Genomic DNA, 23,844 nt, shown 5'->3' with positions numbered 1-23,844 from the left:
ACAATTTGAAAATCAATTCACCTCTTTGCTCCCCTAAATCTTGCATCTAATGACTGCCAGAATAACTGATAATTTTTCAATCCAGTTCATTCTCCAAATATGCAACCCATTTTTCTGGATTAAAAAAAAAGATGGTGAATCGAGTGCAATTCTAAAAACTAAAACAAGTCTTAAATATATGATTCTGATTTTCAGATAGTCAAGTTGTATTTAGTTGTACAAGTTGTGTATACAGATAAAACCTTCTAAATCCATTCTTTGGAATACATGATCAGGATATTTTCAAAACAATTTGTTTTTCTTTCGAAAATGATTCAGAGGCATGAATTTTGGTAATGCAGTTTGTGTGACATTGCGTTTTACTCAAATATTTTCCTTCAATATTCTGGCTGTGATTAATAAATTTTAATGTATTATTTAATATTTCATTATTACAAGGAGAGTGTCTGTGAACAGAGGAGGTAATGAATAGAAAGAAATGATACAGTTTTGTTGATGCAATGTGCCCCACAAATGAAGGATGAACAGTTGTTATTGTTTCAAAGCTAGACCAACTCATTACATATTTCAACTACATGTACATGTAGGTCAAGTTCTGACTAAAAAGAGAATGTTTTCCCTTCAGCATTGAACATGAATCATTCCTAGATTACAATGATGAAAGACAATCATATCTTGTATCTTGAACATTTTCCAATATGTTCAGTGCCATGTCCTTGTCTTATGACTCTCTGTTGTGAGTCATCCATGAACATGTACTTCATGTCCAAGATGCTAAAAAGCCCCCTTCCTTTCCCCTCCTGTGTGTGCTCAATGGTTTTATGCCATGGCAGTGTATCCACCCCCTCTATAGGCAATTGGAGGCAACACCCCCTAAAAATGTAAACAAACCCGATATTTGTTTTAAGTAGCTATGCAAACAATTACTTCTGAAGTAATATGTAGTGGACTTGTGATGTGGGTGTATTAAATGTGTGTCCAGTGAGTGGATTTCTTTCATAACTATTGTAAAAAGAGTTTTGAATTAATAAAGTGACCAGGACTTTTGACAAGTGGAAGTAAGTTTAAACATGCTCAGGTGGGACGACCTTTGGAAGATATTCTTATGTCACTGGACAAGTTTCTGATTTGATGAAAACTTGAATTTAGCTTGGACTTGAGACTTGAAGTGGGAACACTTGTAGCACCAGACCATTGTAATGGTGTGGAAATGAATTGTGATATATGAGAGAAAATTACAGGATCATATCCCATGCAGAATATAGGAAAGAACAGATTATACCTCAAGCTGTTTGGGAGGTAGAGCAACAACTGTGATATACCTTGTGTGCTGATGGTAAGTTATCCATATTTTCTCAAACCTTCTTTTCTTACATTTTTCTATTTCCTTCCCTATGGACTTTAATACATACATCTCCTATATTTTTTTCTATTTTTCTCTCTCTCCCTTATTTCTCTCTATACTCATCCATTCCTCTTCTTTTTTTCCCTTTTTCCCTTTATTTTATTGATCCAACATTACAGTATTAATAATTTGGTAATAATTCTCCTCGTTAAAAAATGTTTCATCTATTATCATATTGCTTTAAATTACTTCACCTTTTTAAAACGCATTATCTACTTCTCTTTTATTATATCGTTACTCACCACCCCAGTGACCACTTAAAAAAAAAAAAGGTTATATTTAATATACCGGTACTGTCTTCTAAAACTTACAATAATAATAATGTTTCTTTAATGCCCTTAACATGGTCATTTTGTTGATAGTTTTGAAGGCCATATTTCAATTTCTTGCACACCCATTTAAAGAACAATAATTACCATTCAGTGTATTGAAAAAGATTGTATTTGTTTTGTTCTGTATGATTGTTTTCTACCTTCTTTTCCTTTTAACAAACACCACAGTCGGAGACTTTTGATTATTTACATATTTCTTTTTGGAAGGAATTTGAAAAACCCAACGGATAGATACTTATCTCACTTTCTAATGATTGAAAAATGCATTAAAGAGTCCTAAATAATAGATAGTATTGAAGAAAAGAAATCAATATATCCAAAATATCTTTATTCATTCTCTCTTTTATTTTTTTTGTTTTGTTTGTTTGTTTTTGCTTTTCATATTCTTCATGATTGGTAGTTTGGATGTGATCTGTAACAGATTTCATAAATATTTTGTATTATAATTCTATACAGACCGGTTTTAAACAAACTGTTCGAAGATGGAGGGCCCCAAGGATTATGTTGATAGCTACATGCGACAGAGCAAGAGCAAGTCCTCAAATACCAAGACATCGGACAATACCAAAACATCTGACAATACATTGGAACATACCACATCATTGGACAATACCACATTCTCTGAACCCTCATCTCCTGTGACCTCATCATCCTCGTCGAGATCAGACAAAGAGCTGACACCTGTAATAGAATTCATTGAGATGGAAGTCAATGCAAATGGAAGGGCTAAAGCATTCAGCGTTTCATTACACCCCATCAAGGCGCTGGTTAGTGGATGTTTTAGTCATTTCAAAATATTTATTTATTCATTTTACTTATTTTACTTATTTATTTATTCATCAATTTGTTCATTTCTCAATTAATTAAATTACATATTTACATTAAAAAAAGTAATTATTTATTAATTTATTAATTTATTCATTCATTCATGCATTTATTCATTCATTCATTCATCCAACAGTGGACTGCTGCTTGACCATCCTATTCAAGAGCTATATGTAGTTTTTGTATAATTTATAAAAATGTTCATTTGCACCTTTAAATACAAAGGTTGTGTTTAGAGGGTTCTATTTAAAATACTTTTGATTAAGTTATCAGCTGCACCAATTTAAACCAATTAATGCAGCAGTTTCAGGACAAGAATTTTGCTTTTCTTTTGCAGGAAGAGGATGCAGAGAGTATACTTATTGCACACAATATTACTTGCTTAATTAATTCACAAGAAATACTAAACTTTTTAGACTAACATAATGAAATCCTCATAATTTATTTTGTATATTACATATATCTTAATGTACTTTTTATTATTTCAAAATTTTACCCCTACCATTTAAACAGTCATTTGCTTATTGACATAATCCTGCCTACTTTGCAAGCTGTGTGACACAAACTCTTCAGTTTATAGCTCTGATACAATCACAGCATGCATGAATTACGATGGAGACATTCTATAAATGGAGCTAAGGTGCAAATTGAGTGAAGATACAGACTGTAATCCCCTGGTACTGAATGTTTGATTAAGATATCCATCAATCCCCAAACAGCAGAGGTCACAGTCCAGTAACCTAGCTTCTATGGCTAGTCTACTTAACAGATATATATATATATATATATATAAGACAAATACATATACCGGTATGTGTAGCTTTAAAAAATATATTATGCTAGGGGAAATAGTTCAATGTACATGTTTGTTTAAATCTAGCATTTTGGATTGTATTTATTCATTTATTTATTCATTTATTTGTCTTTCTATTCATTTATGTACTCATTCATTAATTTATTGATTGATTGATTAGTTTATTTATCTATTATTAATTTATATGTCTGTCTATCTACCCGTCTATCTATATATCTGTTTGTTTATTCTATTGTTTTATTCTTTTTATGGGGTACGTAGATGTATTCCTTGTAATTTGGAAGATTGTGTTTCAATCTATGTCTTTATATATAGTGAAAGCTATACCCTATGAAAATAAGCCAGACAACTCAAAACACCAAACATTTTTTCTTGCCTCCTTTTGGAAATCAGCTTGAATTTTGAGTTATTTTTCACTTGCAACAGCAAATGAAATATTATAATTGTATTATGTCCTGCCAGAATTGCCTTGAGAAGAGAGGTACAATCATTTCCTTTCAAATTTTCTTCACTACCTCCTTAATTTGTAAGAGGAAACCCGTTCAATATTAGATGTTGTATCCTTGACTGTGTCAGAAATATTTTGCACAAGTTATGATGGAATGTATATTACTTCAGAATCTGTTTCTAGTTTTGTGCTTCTAGTTTGTGCATCAATGAAAAAAAATGTTGAATTGCTGTTGTTGCATTCCCCATAATAATTATTAGAATTAATATTGTATTGTCTCTCCTCTCTTATTTCTACTTGTGTTTAGGATCTTTTCCTAGCAGCGACGTATATCAAAGATGCTAAGTATGGCAGGAAGTTCAAATTCAAAACATCAGAACAACATTTAAGGTTAGTAAAATATTTTTTGTAACTAATGTCAACGGTTAATCTTGAAATATTTTGTAATGTAGGTTATTAAAGACAAGGTGAAAAGTACAACAAGTTACAGAAATGAGAAGAAAAAATAAAGGAATTGAAATATAAGATACCATCATAAACAAGGGTGAGTATGTGTAGGGAAGGATACAAATTTGCAGATGAAGTGTGTGTATTAGGAGAGTGAGAGCTAGGGTGAGGGGAAGGGGGGGAGAGAGAGAGAGAGAGAGGGAATGAAGAGTTATACGACAAAGAGTGTATTAGTTAAGCAATTAGACTCGAAAGGAAGAGAGGGATATAAATAAGGGTTTTAGAGGAAGACTGTAATTTAATGACAGGAATGCGATAGGAAGAGAGCGGGGGAAGCAAGTGGGAATATTGGGATGTTGTGAAGTAGTTACCTTTCATGATTTATAAGTGACATTTTCTCAGAAATGTTGATCCTGCAAAATCTTTTTATGAAAGCAGTGCATGAAATATTTCTGTTCTGTTTTGTTTTGTTGTAATTTTTGATGGATAGTAGAGACCTGGGTTTTTTTCATAATGACTAAGAACGACTTTAAATTGGACTTAACTATGGCAGGCTGTTCATGCCACTGTTTGCTCTCACCATTTACTGGCATTGGTCTTTCAAGGGATGTACAAATCATGGTCTCAAATCTACAGAACTTACATTTTTTGATAATTCATTATTGAAGGAAAAAGTATTATTTAAAGATCATAATGGTGAGAGCAAACAGTGGCATGAACCGCCTGCCATAGATAAGTCCAACTTAAAGTTGATCTTAGTCTTTGTGAAACACTCCCAGTGAGCCATAAATACAATTGGAAGTAGTCCAAATAATCTCATGAATATTTCACAGAAAGGGATCTCAAAATACAAAATACTAACTGTTACATTTCAATGAAAATGAATTAAGTAATGATTTCAGTCCGCTTTACATTAGTTCATACAATGAATATTTTTTCTCAAAATGTTTATTTCGAATAGCATATATGATATGATAATCATATTTTGTATCACCATCATATATTTTTGGATACTTGTCCCTTCAAGTTTTATCTACAATGTACATGTAGAAAAAAACTTTTAAACTTTTAGAACGAAACCTATAAATAGCAGTGAACACAGGCATACTAAAGCTTTAGTCTTTCTGTATTTGCTGCTAAACTATAAGTGTGGCTGTAGTGAGGTCAACAACTAAGATAAGTCTGGAGAAAGGTTTCCATGCGAATTTGTAGCTTTAATGATTGGAGTAAATCTTGCTTCATTGTACTCCATACCATTCCATTCCGTGAAAACTGTGGAATAATGACACAGATAAAGGATTTAAAAAACAAGTACATCAAAGCATCATCAAATTCATAGCAATAATACAGTCTCTTGAAGAAACTCATAAATGTACATTAATATGTTATGATCTTCATAACCTATTGAAATAACCTCAGGTACTATTGTAGTCCATCTGCATTTTGGCATTACATAAATTACAAACTCACACTACAAGTGTCTCAACTAGACTTATATCCCCTTCACATACACAGATATTTCTTACGAGTCCTTACGGATCACACAAATTCACGGATCTTTCACGGATCCTTACAATTTGGCCACTTTTACGACGATTTAAAAGTTGTTACGAGCTATTTATGGTTAGTTACGGATTATTACGAATTATTACGAGTTGTTACTGCAAAATTCCATGATTTGTTATGAGTTGTCACGGATAACTACGAGCAACTGTTAGTTACGATGTGTTTACGTGTTGTTACGACTTAGTTACGAGTATTAACGAGTTTACAGCTTTTCTACCTTTCCCCAAATCGTAAACAAGTATACGTAAAGTATACGTATCTATTCGGGAAGTACTCGTAACTATACTTAAAGTGCTCGTATTAACCTGTAACAATACGTAAAGCCATCGTAACACAAACCGAATGAAACCGTAAATAATCCGTAAACAAATAGTAAAATAACCCTAACAAATCGTTAAAAAAATTCTTACGAGTCATTTATGGGTTCTTGCGAGCAGTTTACAGATCGTTACGTGTTGTTGCGAGTGGTTTACGATACTTACGGATTGTTACGAGCTATTTACGGAAAAATAAATCCGTGGACAATCGTAAGAAGATTTTTGACATGTCACCAAATTTGCCTCTCCGTTCACGGATCCTTACGAGTGTCTGCGAGTTGTGACAAGTTATTTACGAATACCATTGAGTTATTTACGGATGCTTGCGATTGACTACAAGTTGGCGATCCGTAAGGACTCATAAGGAAAATCAGTGTATGTGAAGGGGGTATTAACTATAGCTTGAATAAACAATGAACTAAACAGCATTGGGGTTCACATCCTCATAACATAATTTTTTATTTTCCATTTACGTGTATCAGTCCAGATACGATCATTTCTATGATATTCCTGTCCTAATCATCTTTTATACAATTTTCTATTTTACTTGGTCTCTTCCCGGCACTATACAGATACTACCATTTGTACAACATGCCAATCTTTAGCTGGGTGCTGTATCTCTTCATGCTCCTTAATCTATCTCTAGCCATCTTTGAAGAGCCTGCAGTAGGAAACCTCCATATACCTTACTGGGTATGTAAATCTATTAATCTAATTTTATTTTAAACATACGTGGGCATAAAAGCACCATTGAATTTTATTCTTACATGTACAGATTATTACCTGATGTGATTCAACAGCCACCCACAAATTGTGGCTTCCCAGAAAAGAAATATATTATCCTAACATTTCTGGTTCCTTAAAAGTGATATAATGCAGTGAAAGTCCCATAAGTTATTCCCTTTTCTGATTATTTCTTAGCAAGATTCTAGAGGTATAGTATTTGCAATTATGTATATATATACCCCTTGCTAATTTTCAATCGTTATTCTAAATTGAAATCCCCTGAATGAAATTTCCTTTCGATTCCCCATAAATTGGGAATAATTCAAAGAGGTACAGTGAGTGTAACTTGTGTTCAAGATATAAGTTTGACATGAAGGAATTATGGCTTATAAATTTAGTAATGAATTATCTTCTTGTAGACTGTATGAAATGATTATCAAATAACGTTTTTAAAAATTACATACCGGTAGTAAAAGTTACATATGCATGATATAAAATACTGACATAATATGAACTACATGTACTAAATAGTTGATGCATAGATTTTTTTAAAGGTGAATCGCTTAGAGGGATTTGAATGCGTGGATTTTATGTTTTTCATAATGAAAATAATAATAATGTATTTATATAGCGCATTTTATATATAGAGTCAAATGCGCTTTACAGTTATATTGTTAACAGGAGATGTGATTCGTTAGATATTTTTTTTTAAGTATTGACAGATTGTTGGTTATGAAGAGATATGGGTAGGTTATTCCAAGGGTTTGGGAGCAGCAGTTGTGATGCCTTGAGAGGAGCGAAGGGAGTATACACTGTATGTCACACACAACCATTGTTAAATTGACAGTCGATTTTTGACACCTGTTATTATTCCTGTATATTTTAGGCTTCAATGTTATTGGAGACTAGCTGCTTAGTCTATTTCACCCTGCGACTTCTCCACAGCCACTATTGTGCAGCAGGGAGATGGTTCCGAGATATGAAAAACGTTGCAAGCATTACTGTCATCATCGTAAGTAAATCCTCTTTATGCATTCACCAATATTAATAACAATACTATTCTGGGTTTATATAGCGCCGTATACATGTCAGATGTCTCTAAGTGCTTTGGTTTAATATCACTATACACTGGGTTCAAAAAGTCTGAATTTGATGTGTTGTATTTTTTCATTGAATGTACCGGAAATAGATTTACATCTGCTACCATGTATTGAGGCACTCCATTTGAATGAATGTTAGGGTATTGCAGTCAGTGTTGCAGCCATAGTGGTTATTGAATATTTATGTTATTTTTACATTTTTTAAGGTTTTCTTTTGTGTATATTTTGTTATGATTGGATCCAATTAAAAGATGGACATTAAAGGTAAAGACCAGTATTGGAAACACCCCAATTTCAAAAAATGAAATGGAAGCTCTTATTACCAATCATGTGAAAGAATATGTTTTGACTAATACATGATGATACAAAATTTGCCGGGAAACCGCCTACTAATCAATATATTTGGTAAATTAGTTTATCTATTGGTGTGTGAGTGATAAACGCACGTGTCGCGCACGTGTACGTAGTCCTATATACATCTTTCTGTGTACAGTGCTTGTAACTTTACGAAGACTGGGCCAAATTTCTTATCATTTTGATGATTCCAGAACCTTGCAGTACACACCAATACTTATATGCTAGATGATCAACCTTTTCTGATCGATTCCACAACGTTTCTTATACAATGCAATTTTTGTAATAAATAATGTCACCTAAACAAGAATAGTCTAGTTTATCAACCCTTCTTCTCTCCTTTCTAATGGCCTTTTTCAGTTGACAGTTGTTGACATGGTGATGTTCACTATGATGTATGAGTTGGGTGCTAAGGACAAGGCTGTGCGATGGTCAAGACCCCTCCGGCCAGTGCTAATGGTCACTTTTGCTGAAATGAAACTGGTAAGTACATGGGAGTTGAAAGTATAGTTTGAACAGGTATTACTGTTTTTTGTGTGTGTGCTTTATCTGTTTGTTTATTAGTTTACATGTTTCTTTGTTTTAGCTACTTAAATTGGAGAACAAAATTGTATTTAAAAGTTCTATTCATGAAAGAAAATAATAAAACAAATTACAAACAGAATGATCTGTACCACTCCTGTAGGGTTCTTTCTCAGCCCACTCCTTCAAATCAGCCTAGACATTTAGTAACTTAAACCACGTGAATTGGAACATCAGCGTGAACTGAAAAAAAAGTTGGAAACTAATTTGTTGTTATTGATATTTTGTTTTCCCCCCTAGGAACAAAGCAGACTGAATTGCATATACTACTGCATGCCCTAGAAAAAGATCTAAATTATTCCTGGGAAAAGTATTTCTGAAATGCTTTCCATTGTTCATTGATATTCACCCTGCTTGTGTCTATTCATCCCATTTTATGATAACTGATTTGTGCAGTTCAGATAAATGTAGTCCTGAATTTATAAGCCTACTATAGACATCATTTTGGCAGCTTAGACAATAGCAGGAACCTTTACCACACAATCATTCCCTCAGGCTTAGTACCCTTGATTGATTCTCATGTGTGCTTGTCCAGGTTCGTCTAGCCTTCAGCAACATCCGTAAGACGCTTCTTGAGATTCTCAATGTCCTCATCCTTCTCTTTCTTGTCATTGCTCTCTTTGCTCTCCTTGGTAGAGAGCTCTTTGGAAATGAGTAAGTTTAGTTCATCACATCAATGTCTATGCTCATCATTGTATTAATGTTTGACCTTCAGCGAAGTAGTACCAGTAAGTTGATAAGCTAACAGCAAGGTCAAGAATTTCCAGTAAGGTGAAGTCTATACAAGTATGTAACATGAGCATAGTTGTTTTTTACTCTCTTTGTAGAACTGTGGTAAGGTGTAACTAGTTTGATATCATTACTGTATGACCATATCAGGAAGACAGGGCTCTCTAGAGCTGTTTAGCTCACTGTTTACTTCTTGAATTTATGCTAATCCTATTTTCGGCTTGTCAAATTTCCAATAAATTTAGTTCCTTTACACTCTTCATCTTTAAAGAGAGGATATCCCAAATATACTGTCCGATCTACTAATGTGTGTAATGGGTTTTTACAGACGTGTATAAATCAGATATGATTATTTACGTCTGGGGACCAACCTTTAATGTCACCATCCAAAGCTCAGGGCCCTGTCTCATAAAGAGCTTCAATTAATCTGTTTAGATTGCAAGTCCTGCTATCAACTGTAAACCTGAAACGTATATCTTATCAGTACAGAGATGCGATAGGTATCAAGTTTTTATCAATTTGAAATAATCAAAATTATGTATAAGATAGGGCATTGGAATATTGATCTGTTTCTTTCCTGTTTGAGTTCCCCTAATCATTTCTCTCTCTTTTTTCTTGTATATATATACAGTAATCTAAAGAAGGTCGATGAAGTTTCTCCATACTTTACAGATTTTTGGGAGATTTGGTGGGACCTCTACGTTCTTGTAACAACAGCAAACAGTCCAGATATAATGTAAGTATGACCAGGCTTTTTAACCATTTGTGTGACCACATAATGGAACTTTCTTGATTTTCCTGAAATTCAGTCTGATACACATTATCCCAAGGGACCATTGATCACTGTGAAGAAGTAGTTCATATTAAAGATGATCAGGAGATCTAACAATAATAGAAAATACATTTCTACACTATCAAACAAAGATGACACAAAATGATCGAACCTGCAAGTATTATATATATCTACAATTTTGGAAGAAAATATAATGACTGAGTTATGAGCTACCATTGAAAAATTGGAATGATCTACACTTAGAATTAGATAATAAGTGATAACCTTTAGAAAGCCCTTGAAAACACTTTTCTTTTGCAGTTTGAAGTTGGAAAAAAAATTTCTTAGCACATGTATTTATGTAATTGTCATTTACTGTAAGCGATAATAATAATAGTAATTATAATAATAATAATATTATATGATATATGCAATTTGAAATAGTTTTTATTACCAGAATTAATTTTTCTTTTTTCTATTTCCACCACAGGATGCCTGCGTATGATTTCAACCCTTGGTACATGCTTTACTTCATCACATATATCTTTATCTGCCTGTATATATTCATGTCCATCTTTCTGGCTGTCATCTACAAGAATTACCGCAAACATCTCAAGGTATACATTTTAACCAATCATGATATTTATAATGATTATTGTGATTATAATGCTAGTAGTAGTTACGTAGTAGCATTAGTAGTAGTAGTAGTAGTAGCAGGGTATGTAATAGTAACATTAATAGAAATAGGAGGAGGAAAATGAGTACTAATAGGGTTAGTTATTGTGGCAGCAACAGCAACAGCATTGTTAAAATTTGGAGTAGCACTCAAATTTTGGTACTTTTCTAATGGATTAGTTTTGCATTTCTTGAATAGTATTTAATGATGATTGTATGTAAATAAAAAGTCATTATGATATGGATCCTCTGATGATTTCAGTATCATTTTTTAGTGCTTGTTCTCTGAATCATTCTCTATATTCTGTGATATCTTTTGTTTGATTTCATAATGAAATGTACCATCTCTTGTCAGAACGAGGTTCAGAAGTCAGTGTTCAACAAACGTCGCAAGCTTGCCAGTGCCTGGGACATTCTTAAGGAGTGGCATGGGGGGCGTTTCCTCCTCTCTTGGGGGCGCTGGAAGGAGATGATGGGGATGGTAGCCCCTAAGCTAAACCGTGCCCATGTACGTCTTCTATGGAGGGTTCTCGATCAGGATGGGGTCAATTTCATCAGTAAGTGGATCTGGTCTTCTAACCCTTTCATTGATGTACGCAGTTGAACCACCAAGAGTTTCATACTGCATATATATATATATATATATATATATATATATATATATATATATATATTTAGAAAATAAATTCTGCTTGAGATTGAAAATGGAGAGCAATATGTGTTTTAGAAAAACAATGAAGAGGGGTACTGTGTTTGAAAACTTGTTTTATAAATTGTCAAAAATATAAGTCAAGAAATGAAAGGAAACTTATCAAAAGTCATGAAAAAGTCATTAAAAATCATTACCGAGCAGGAAATATTTATTTAAGATTATTTGTTGTATTAAAAAAAAAGAAACATGCCATTAGAGCTGTGACACATGCTTTAGCAGAATTTTCCCCAGGCTTAATTATGTCAAAAAATTAGATGAATGGTTAGGGTTTCCCATTGAGTTTTAGGTTAGGTTAGGTTATGGTGAGTTTGAGGTATAGTGTTTATCCCATGTCGAAGTTGAAACGTTCCTTTACTCCCTATACTAAACATTTTACTATTGTTTGTGTCTTGATGCAGATAAACGCACCTTCATGAAGGTGGTGGATATCTTGAATGTGCCCATTGTACAAGTGGATAAACAGAAGTCCTTTTCTGAGAGACGTTGCCCAACCTGCTACAACTCCAAAGCAAGTCTGTTCATGAGGAAAGTAATCAATCACAGGTAACTTGAACATGTGGGTGCGTATGACGGGCGGATCGCGCCATAAAGATGACAACTATACAACTATACATCCATCGATTGGATGTAGGGTTTTAACCAATCAGAACGCAGGAAACTGTACAACTATACAACTATACAACTATACGACTATGCAACCATACAGCTATAGAACGTATGTAAGGTTGTTACGTTTGCGGGCCGAAATGCCATAATTGCGAACAACCATACATCCATTCAGCTTTATGGTTGTACGGTTTTAACCAATCACAATGCAGGAAACTATACAGCCATGGCGGCGAGAATGTCTGTATAGTTTTATGCCTGTATGGTTTTAACCAATCAGAACGCAGGAAACTATACAGCCATGGCGGCGAGAATGTCTGTATAGTTTTATGGCTGTACGGTTTTAACCAATCACAATGCAGGAAACTATACAGCCATGGCGGCGAGAATGTCTGTATAGTTTTATGGCTGTACGGTTTTATCCAATCACAATGCAGGAAACTATACAGCCATGGCGGCGAGAATGTCTGTATAGTTTTATGGCTGTACGGTTTTAATCAATCACAATGCAGGAAACTATACAGCCATGGCGGCGAGAATGTCTGTATAGTTTTATGGCTGTACGGTTTTAACCAATCACAATGCAGGAAACTATACAGCCATGGCAGTGAGAATGTCTGAATTTAGCCGACACTTATGCCTCTAAAGCCATTGAATGCTGAACATAGCAAAGCAATGATGGAATAAATAAAAATAAAAATAAAAATTGATCTTATAGGCCTACTAGTACTAAATAATATTGGATCTGGTGGTAGATCTACTAGTAGTCGACCAGAACTAGATCTAGACTAGGTGATAGCTAGGTCTAGTACTAGTACTAGTACTAGGCCTAGATCTAGTGCTTAATTAGTACTGCTACTACTAGGTCTAGCCTAGTACTATTCTATTTAATTTAGTGGACTATTACTATAAATAGACCTAGACCTACTAGTAAATAGTAGATCTAGACTATTATTACTATAGACTAGACCTAGATCTACTCTAGTAGACTAGATCTAGGTCTATTATAGAAATATTAGTAGACTATAGGCCTAGATTTACTCCTATTTAGATCTACTAATACTAGACTAGGTCTAGATCTAGATCTAATTTCCTAAATCGGCAACTGTAGATCTAGACCTAGGTCTATTTAGATCTAGTCTGGGGTATATAGGGTCTAGATCTCTCTCTAAGCAACAGACCCATCGGCAAATGTATATATAGACTACAACATGATTATTCCTAATGACGTGGAGGACCTACATTGTTATCAACTGCACGAATAAATTAAATTAATTAATTTGTACCTTTCCTAACCGAACATTAAACTTTGGTGGACATTTGCAGTTGGACCTGGATGAATTTATATGAATGGGACTGAAATGCATGAACTGGTGCAATTCGCCCATCTTTTTCCAAGTTGGGGAGTAATATTTGTATGTTTATTTAGAATATCGTTCGGTTAATTAAACAACAAATTCTTTGCCTTATTGCATAAGTTTAGCGATGCATGGCTAGTCTATATAATGTCCTGCATTGTGATCAAAACCGTATAGCCATAAAACTATACAGACATTCTCGCCACCATGGCTGTATAGTTTCCTGCATTATGATTGGTTAAAACCGTACAGGCATAAAACTATACAGACATTCTCGCCGCCATGGCTGTATAGTTTCCTGCATTGTGATTGGTTAAAACCGTACAGCCATAAAACTATACAGACATTCTCGCCGCCATGGCTGTATAGTTTCCTGCATTATGATTGGTTAAAACCATACAGGCATAAAACTATACAGACATTCTCGCCGCCATGGCTGTATAGTTTCCTGCATTGTGATTGGTTAAAACCGTACAACCATAAAGCTGAATGGATGTATGGTTGTTCGCAATTATGGCATTTCGGCCCGCAAACGTAACAACCTTACATACGTTCTATAGCTGTATGTTTGCATAGTCGTATAGTTGTATAGTTGTATAGTTGTACAGTTTCCTGCGTTCTGATTGGTTAAAACCCTACATCCATTCGATGGATGTATAGTTGTATAGTTGTCATCTTTATGGCGCGATCCGCCCGTCATAGGTGCGTTTTAGTATCAGTCATAAGTGATACCAGTAGTTGTACTAACGCTTGTGGTGGTGGTATGGTAGCGGTAGTGGTAGTAGGAGTGATTATGGTAATAGTATACATGGTAGTGCCCAGCCCCCCACTCCAGGAATGAAGGGATTGCATACATGTTCCCAAAATGTCCGGTAAAGGGGTACTTTTCACGCAGCAAAGTCCGGCTCGTAACACACACAAAATCTGCCCATATTGACTTTACACACCAGACTTAGAGGGTGTTTTCAAAAGGAGGGAACATGCATACGCCTACCCTAAATAAAACTGAGTGGGGCGACCGGGTGGTAGTGGTAGAAGTAGTAGTAGTTATAATGGTAGTGGTAGTGGTGATGGTACATAGTGGTATGGTAGAGGTAGTAGTTGTATTAGTGATAGTAGGGATGATGCTATTGTAGTGGTAGTATACATGGTAGTTGTAGCTTTAGTTATAATAAATTCTTATCTGAAAAGCACTGTCTGACTTGTTACAAAACTCAAGAGCTAGTCTCATTACCAGAACTTTAGTCTGCCACAGATAACTAAGGAGTATTATGTAGATTGTGCATAGGTGTATACTTGTACCAAGTTTAAATTCATAGGCTGGTATTCTTTAAAATGAGCGAGGTTTACACGCCAACTAATTTAAGCGCATCAAGATAATTTATCGGTTTGTGAATTGCCAGGTGTCAATATCTTAGTTCATCTTGTACAGATTACCATAATTCAATCATTGCAATGAAAACCCAACAACAAAAACAAATGTAATTTTACTCAATATGTCTTTTAATATCCCTCTATGTTGTTGACAGATACTTCACCTACGTGTTTGATCTACTAATCATCATCAATGCATTCTTTGTGGGATTCAAACTAGACGAGGGGGAACCCTACTTCCTTGCTCTCTTCTCGGTGGAGATTGCACTCAAGATGTATGCTCTGGGCTTCTATAAATTCTTCCGTAGCTTCTGGAATGTGTAAGTAACTTTGTGTGAAACCATAACTGGCCCTGTCTACAGATGAGAGTAAAGTTGATAATCATGTGTACCATCTCCTACATCCCCAGCCAAAATATGTTCATAAATCTGGATTCAAATATTCAATGAGGTATCAGAAATTTTGCAAATTTCCTTTTGCATGTTGTAGGGGAACAGATGAATATGTCGCAACCATTTTAAATCTTACCTGTAAATATTGAAAATAAAGTGAATTCTGCTTTGATTTAAAGCCACACTGTCCTACTTGTAGCTACTTGCTCCCTCTATATAGAAAACTTCCCCAATCTGTGTCTGTTGGTCCCCCATGATCCTCTTTTTCTTATGTTAATTGAGAGCCGAGTTCATGAGATAGCCACCTGTCAGTGACCTCGCTGTGTGGTCTAATCCCTTCTGGCTGAACTAGTACAGCCGGCCTTTAATTTCTTCGCCAAAAAATTATTTTGCAGATTTGATTTTCTTGTTATTGGAGCTGCTGTTGTCATCACTATTATAGAAGCCATCCTAGACAGCAGTGAGTATATTAATCATGAATTGACTGATTATGATTGTTATAAACATTCAAAGGTTAAAAACATTTAAAGGTGCAGAAAAACATTCAAGGTCTGTACTGAACATTCCCCATACAAGGATTATTTAAACATCCAGAAAAGGGTATGTTCGTAGGCAGCAAACTGCCTGCAAATACGAAACCAATTACCAAAACAAACCCCCACACACACATGTACCCACAACTGCATGAAGTCTGTCACATAAAATCTTATTTTGAAGTGTATTTTCAACCTGATATAATTTCCAAAGTTGGATAACTATCAGAAGTTCTGTGGACCTGAATTTTGGGTCCATCAACAAGTAGGGAATAATGCATAAAAATAAAGTTAAACAATTCTAAATCTCCACATGATCATTCATTGTCCATAAACATGGAACTTAGCTGAATACTTGTAGGAGATTTCTTCATTTTCTTAATTTCTATTTTACAATGTTTTAACCCTTTCTGGTCATTTTTTTTCATAACAGACGAGACAGAAACCACGTTAGATATTCTGCTGATCCTTAGGGTACTCAGACTGGTCAGAATTATCAACAACATAGAAAGGTATTAATGACTTCAATTCATATATATATGCTTTATAGTTCGTTTTCATTGTCTCTCTCTCTCTCTCTCTCTCTCTCTCTCTCTCTCTGTTTCACTTGTAATCTATTTCTAGATTTTCATTTGATCTGTGTCGTACCATTCACTGCTGTCCTACGACATCTCTCTCTGTGTCTTTCTCACTTCTTTTTTTTTTTCATTCCCTTTTTTTGTCTTTTATTTTCGATTTTTTTTTTTTTCTTTTCTGTCATCCTTTCCCCTATTACTTCTCTTTTGCTTCCCTCTAATTTATCTTTGTATATTTCTTGTACTGTTATTTCCCCCTCCCCCATTTTTCTATATCTCTTCATCCGATTTCTCTCTCTCTCTCTCTCTCTCTCTCTCTTCTCTTTTTCACCTTCGAGTAAAATGTGTTGAGTTTTTATTGGTGGTATCGATTTATCATAAAAGCATTTCTTTTACCCAAAATGAGGTTATAATGCATCCCTGTAGGTTACAGTTTTCCCTGATTTATTCTATTCTGTAGCTTGATCTTTCTTCCATGTATAAACCCATTTCTAATGATTGAAGATATTATTACATTTCTTAATTTTCACAGATTCCATGTCATCGTAGCAACAGTGATGAATATTGGTCCATCAATCATAACTTTTGGTGCAATTATATTTGTAAGTATTGACTGACAAGTACACTGCCTGTGTATCTAGTTTCTTGAGAGTACATACATTACTTTCAATAAGACATTGCAGACTTGAATAATAGAACTTCACCAGAGAATCCTGATAGTGGTTCTGCATTTTTTTTACATGTTTGACTTGATAGTCAGTCCTTTTTGATCTTCCAATCAACTTGATTGAATACAAGCAATTTATAAAGTGGGCATTTTTGCATAATTATTCAGCCCAATGACTCTCACCTTTAAAGAAACGCAAGGAATATTAGAGGAATCACTCAGACTAGAGGGAACACTGAGCATAGGTATTGTCATTTATACTTGATAGCTGTGTGCATTTGATTTGAACTGAAATATGCAGATTATTTTATTGTCTGGGCAGTATAACATATGTGCCATAGTTGTGATCTAGTACATATACTATTGACCAACCATGTCTAGACCATCTTGTTACAAACGATGGTTATTACATTGAAACCTGTATATAGACTGCTTGAGGGAGGCAAGAAATGGGGTCTCAACAGCAGGTGGTCTCTATGTACACATTACATTTGTGCAGGTTTCATCGAGAAACACTTTGTATTTTATTGATTATGGATAGATGGTCTCTCTAAACAGGTGATCACTAAAGCAATTTTCACTATACTATTCTTTTCATATGATAGGTTGTATTTTACATCTATCACTAAAGCAGTTTTCACTATACTATTCTTTTCATATGATAGGTTGTATTTTACATCTATCAAAAGCAGTTTTCACTATACTATCCTTTTCATATGATAGGTTGTATTTTACATCTATCACTAAAGCAGTTTTCACTGTACTATCCTTTTAATATAATAGGTTGTATTTTACATCTATCAAAAGCAGTTTTCACTATACTATTCTTTTCATATGATAGGTTGTATTTTACATCTATCAAAAGCAGTTTTCACTATACTATCCTTTTCATATGATAGGTTGTATTTTACATCTTTCACTAAAGCAGTTTTCACTGTACTATCCTTTTCATATAATAGGTTGTATTTTACATCTATCACTAAAGCAGTTTTCACTGCACTATCCTTTTCATATGATAGGTTGTATTTTACATCTTTGCTGTGATTGGAATGGAGTTGTACGGAGGTAAGGTCAATTACTATGGTTACGAGATAGATGGTGCTGACCTGACAGAGGATGAGCTTTATTGCGGCAACCCTCTCCTGCGTGGTTCAGATTTCTACCGAGATCACTACTGCAACAACAACTTCAACAACATCTTGAAGGCATTCATTCTTCTGATTGAGCTAATGGTTGTAAACCAGTGGCATGATATCCTTATCAACAATCTTATTTTTATTATTTCATATGATTTAGTATTATTAATAATTATTTTGGTTATTCAAATGATATTTGTTTTGGTTAAAAGAACTGAATTTGAGAGTATGTGTACTTAATTAATGATTTTTAATAATGTTGGCAGTGACCAAAACAGCCCGCACTGCTCCCTCCCCCCCCCCCCCCCCCCCAACCCTAAAAGCAAAATAATTAAAATGATTGAAAAAATATATATATATATTATATACCGGTATACAGAAAAAATATATAAAGAATATTTTGGAGCATCTGCCTTTTTAAACAAAATATTCAATGGAAGATTAAGATTGTTTGATTCGCCCATGAAAGATATTTGTGTTATGGCTGACTGACCTAATATCATGATTAATGAGTTTATGTTCAGAATCATGCAATGCATACAATCGATTTTGGGGGGATTTTTTATACATGTTGATGAAAATAAATTGTTTATCAAACCAAACTGTGAGCATTTTAGATGATTCATTATTATTTCAAGAATTCATTTTTCTTAACTAGTCACACTGATCTCTGAAGGATATGTTATCGTTACCAACAAGGCTTCTCGTCTCTACTTCCTTTTCTTCCACATCTCGGTTGTCATTGTCATTATCAAGTAAGTTTTACAGCATATTTTAACCTTTGACCTCGATATATCATATGTAACTGATAATATGGATGTTATTACTTTTTGAAATATGGTAATCTTAATTTGAAAGTAGACACTATATTAAAAACATAAATTAAAATGAAGTAAACTCTGAGATAAGAACGGGTTCATATTTGAGGATTCACATTTATTCCAGTGAAACAATTTCATCTTGCATTTATTATACATTTTGAATATTCATGTGGATATGTTAAGTATCAGTGCTGCTCTAATAATGTCTGTCATTTTGCAGTAGATTTTTTTTTTTTTGTAGATTAAGGTAAACAGTGAATAACCTTTTATTTCTTATGTTCCCTTTTCTACTCTTGTCATATTTGGGCTGCCCCCCCCCCCCTTATCATCTCAGTAGGATTATTACTACATAATTTGCATTACATTTGACACCTGTATATTTTACTTTGCTCTCTCTCTCTCTCTCCTTCAGTATCTTCATAGCCTTTATCCTGGAGGTGTTCATGGTGGAGTATTCCTTGTCAAAGACAGAGTATGAGAGTGCCTTAGAGAAAGTAGTAGAAGATCTTGGCCTAAGTGATAAAGTGTAAGTCCTTGACCCTGTCATGTCCTTATGGTTGTACATTTATGACCAGAGAGGCTCGTGGTTTAGTGACATATTTGTCATTTGAGCTGAAATTCAAAATGCAATTCTATATCCCAAGTGTATTTTATGGACGTGTGTCTAATGATTAGGAGTATTGTTTTGAAGTTAGAGGATGCGCGATGGCCCAGTGGTAGAGCAGTGGTTTTTAACCGGGAGGTCCTGGGTTAAAAACCATGCAAGTCAATGCTCTTTGGTAAGGCCTGTATATCCTAATTACAAATACCAAGTCCCTCAGAGAGTGCTTAAAGCCGTTGGTCTCCTGGTTGCTTACCCACAAGCATACACATGCTTTCTTTGCAGTCGGGTAAAACAACCTAACAAACAAAAAAGCTTCACTATTTAAATACCAGAATCAATGTGAAGAAGACTATCTGATATTTCAAACCTGAAATTTAGTTTGGGATTTTATCAGTTGGCCAAGTAGTGCAGAAGTTAAGTTGAAAAGGAATGTTGTGCCCTAATCTTCATTTCTAGTTTGAGCTTAGTAATTAAAGAAACTATGTCCCTTTTGCAGCCAACATCCAATTCTGTAGAACTTTGCAGGAATTATGAATATGTCATGTATGTCCTATCTGTGAAATTTAAATGTTAGCAATGTCCTAATATTCAAATTATGCGAGAAAACCTGTTTACTTGCTAGACTTCACTGTCAGACACTATTGAGTGACTTAATGGCTTATTTTCTTCTTTGGTAATAACATAAATTGAGCTGTAAAGGGTTCATGAGCATTTGTCTACATCAATAACCCACTTCTTTTATGGCCAAAATTAAACTGATTGAATCTTTGCGCAGCATAAAACGTACGACCATTCGGTACAATGGTCTGAAATTCAGACCATTACTTACTGGCTCTATAGCTCTTAAGTCGATTTGACAACTAATAGTCGTTATATTCCCACTTAAAGTGAAGTTCTAAATTAGTATTATCTTTCAAATGTCATTGGAATTTAACCTTTTCATTTTTTTGGCCTGCAAATGGGACAGAGTACCTTTAAATTACTGCAGCAACTGTTATGTTACAAATTGCATAGGCCTTGGATAAACATTATGCAACACATCTGCTGGTATGCTACATTACAACCTTATCTGTGTTTCAGGAAATCCTGTCTTCTCTGTTAGCTACATCAGGTTTGAAAGTGATCCTTATCGTACACTGTAGATGCGTCTTTTATGTTCAATTTGTTTTATTAGACTCTAGATTTGTATGCCACTTTAGATTCAGATTCAGATTTATTTATTTTATTATTCCATTTATACATACATACAATTTAAACATATAACATATAAATACATGATAATTAACAATAGGTGAGAGATATATGAGAAACTTACGAAATCTGAGAGGGGAGAAAATGGTGATATTAAACATTTCAAATGGAAAATGTCTTTCATTTGATGGCATGGACATGCACAATCCATTAATGATAGTTTCTTAGGTTTGGCTTTTACAAGATTTTTCTTTTTTTTCTTGACTTGATTTTCAGAGATGACTTGGAGGAGGCCAGTAGAAGGAGAAAGAAGCCAGATCGTAAAGAGTTGGTGAAAGAGATGGAACAGGAACACCCTGAAAACCCTGATGATAATATCAAGTTTAGACTTGGCAAACGTAAGTTCAATTTTTGTTAAACAATGTGTACTTATATTCACATGCAATAGATTGAGATGCACCTTTGCCATTTGAATGCAATGTCAAAAACATAAGCAATCAAGTCATAAGGTGTTTAGTTATAATGATGTCCAAAATTATCCTAGGATTATTTACCTGATGCAGAGCTGTATTATTGAAGACAATTGCAAAACTAGTATTTAATTCAACCAGGCATGTAGCAGTTGTACTCCAAAGAATTCTTCTCATGAACAATTATCATCCCTTCTGAAATTTCAACACTACTGTATTTGTGAACTTGTCAATATTTTCACTGTTGAAATGATACATTCATTTTCCTCACACTCATAATCACTAACGAATTTCTAAAATTAAATACTGGTAGGCATAGAGGTGTTCAGTAGAAAGATTAGAAGGAACAATATTCATGCCGGTTTCTGATGGAAGTTATTTATAATATGGTATTATTTCTGCCCAGTGTAACAGAAAACAATTAACTGAAACCTAAGAATGTAAAGGATTTGGCTACAGACCTCGCAGTCCTGAAAAATGATGCATAATATATCAGTTTGATTGATTTTGGTGAAGCAGCTGATATATGTAGATATTATTGTATTCACATTGATTGATATGATTTTATTACATTTCTAATAATTATATATTTTGTATATTCTTAAAGGCCGCAAGGCCATGCAAGTGACTCTACAAAACATGTTTGAAGGCGAGCTGGATGATGAGGATATAGGTCCCGAGGAGATCGATGATGTCGATGATATGCCAGAAACCGACATCACCCCCTTTCCTCTTTCCGTGGATAACATAGCATGAGAGTAAATATGAAGAGAACGATAGACGAATGTGTGTGTTTCATCCAGTGATTAGTTATTATAAGATGATGACGTTGATTGGATCTAGACATTTATTTTGCATACCGGTAAGAAGTAATTTTGATAATGACCGGTCATTAGTAAAATCATTTTATAAAACAAATAAAACGTAATCTTATAAAACAAATAATACACATCATTTTGTTCGGGCAATAGTAACAGTACCCACACTCGGTACCTTCAAACAGTCCAAACACCCTCGGCTATCGCCTTGGGCGTGTCAGCCTCTTCCAAAGGTACGTTGAGTGGGTTATTCCTACTAATTATGCCCTCACTGCTGTGTATTATTTGTATACTGTATAACAAAGCTTTCAAAGATCATGCATTAAAAGTGGACAATGGGATGATATTATTTGTAGTTGTAGGTGCTATTCTTAATAATTGTTGGATTTTTCCGACAGGATATTAAAAACACAGGCCTTGATTAGAGTACATAAATTAAAATTTTCCTTGATGCACAGGAAAATCCTGCCATCGGGATACCAGTACCGCTAGTCAAATTTGTGTGACGGGTGTCTTTTGGACAAGACCAGTATGAAACCCAATCTTAGTTCAACCATTCTCTCATTGCAGTAAATAATTATATATTACTGTAAGAATTGCTATTTATGAGCACCCTGTATAGTACATTGCTACACAGCATACACATGATGTATCTTTAGTAAGCTGTTTGATAGAGAAGTGTGTAGTATTATTACTAACACCATTTACATACTGTATGTATTATTTTTGTTTTTTCCTGTTTACTACATTGAAGTTACAATGTACAATGCATATATAACATATAACTCTATATTTGCTAGCAAGAAGTATACAAATATGAAATGTATATGCTACAGAGGGTTAGTTCAATCATTTGTGAAATATGTGTAATATTATGATTAGATTGTGTATTCTATTTTGTTGGAAATGTGTTGGTAATTATCACTTGATTGTGATGTAACAATCTCAGAGGATAAAAGTACATTATAGGTATATGTTATTTTGTTGATACATTTAGACATGCAATATAGCTAAAATTACTCAAGATAATGATTTCGTTTTCCCAGAAGTGATTTTTATTGTCAGTACATTGACATTGAAGAGGTATTTTCCCATAATGTGTACTCATTTTTTATGCAGCTTTCACCTGCTAGTCAGTGCTAACACTAATCCTAACTATAATAAGAGATGCCATATTGCAACAACTTCCTGAATCTACCCTGGCCTGCATCTCATTTTGTACACATTTATATTTAAATTTTCATTCAAGCGGCATTTCAAATCAGGTGACACTTTGCTCTATTTTGCAATGATTTGCTTTCTGAAAAGTACAAGTTATTTGTCATTTTTCATGTTTCATATATTTAGTTAACCGTTATAGAATACATATCTGTATGAAGGAAATGATTATCAATATGATTCACACTGTTTTTAAGCCAAATCTTGTTGTAAATGATTCAGGAGTATATTTCTTGTTTTGAAACAAAACCTAAGTGTGAATACATTGATTACAAGT

General features: G+C 34.2%; 1 protein-coding gene across 2 annotated transcripts; it reads left to right on the top strand.

Moving 5' to 3' along the window:
* Positions 1–117: 117 nt before the first annotated feature.
* On the top strand, positions 118–22,422 carry tpcn3 (two-pore calcium channel 3). Of its 2 annotated transcripts, XM_030998271.1 has the most exons (20): positions 118–1,336; positions 2,194–2,504; positions 4,132–4,214; positions 6,727–6,847; positions 7,767–7,892; positions 8,695–8,817; positions 9,452–9,570; positions 10,277–10,381; positions 10,908–11,034; positions 11,448–11,649; positions 12,203–12,347; positions 15,298–15,462; positions 15,930–15,994; positions 16,501–16,579; positions 17,175–17,244; positions 18,329–18,560; positions 19,110–19,200; positions 19,679–19,792; positions 21,338–21,459; positions 22,139–22,422. In XM_030998271.1, exons 2-20 carry the CDS (start codon positions 2,220–2,222, stop codon positions 22,285–22,287), a joined length of 2,523 nt encoding a protein of 840 aa, XP_030854131.1. In that variant the 5' UTR covers positions 118–1,336; positions 2,194–2,219; the 3' UTR covers positions 22,288–22,422.
* Positions 22,423–23,844: the final 1,422 nt, after the last annotated feature.

This window comes from Strongylocentrotus purpuratus, unplaced genomic scaffold, assembly GCF_000002235.5.
Source record: "Strongylocentrotus purpuratus isolate Spur 01 unplaced genomic scaffold, Spur_5.0 spur5_scaffold_5, whole genome shotgun sequence".
In the NCBI taxonomy this organism is placed as follows: domain Eukaryota; kingdom Metazoa; phylum Echinodermata; class Echinoidea; order Camarodonta; family Strongylocentrotidae; genus Strongylocentrotus; species Strongylocentrotus purpuratus.
The sequence above is the reverse complement of the archived record's forward strand: the minus strand, read 5'-3'. Positions and strand labels throughout refer to the sequence as shown.

What these genes read in the sequence shown, in the direction of transcription:
- tpcn3 (XM_030998271.1), top strand. Translation starts at nt 2,220, where the DNA reads ATGGAGGGCCCCAAGGATTATGTTGATAGCTACATGCGACAGAGCAAG. An exon ending in TACACCCCATCAAGGCGCTG is followed by an intron (nt 2,505 to 4,131) that starts GTTAGTGGATGT and finishes ACTTGTGTTTAG; the next exon opens with GATCTTTTCCTAGCAGCGAC. An exon ending in ACCTCCATATACCTTACTGG is followed by an intron (nt 6,848 to 7,766) that starts GTATGTAAATCT and finishes TGTATATTTTAG; the next exon opens with GCTTCAATGTTATTGGAGAC.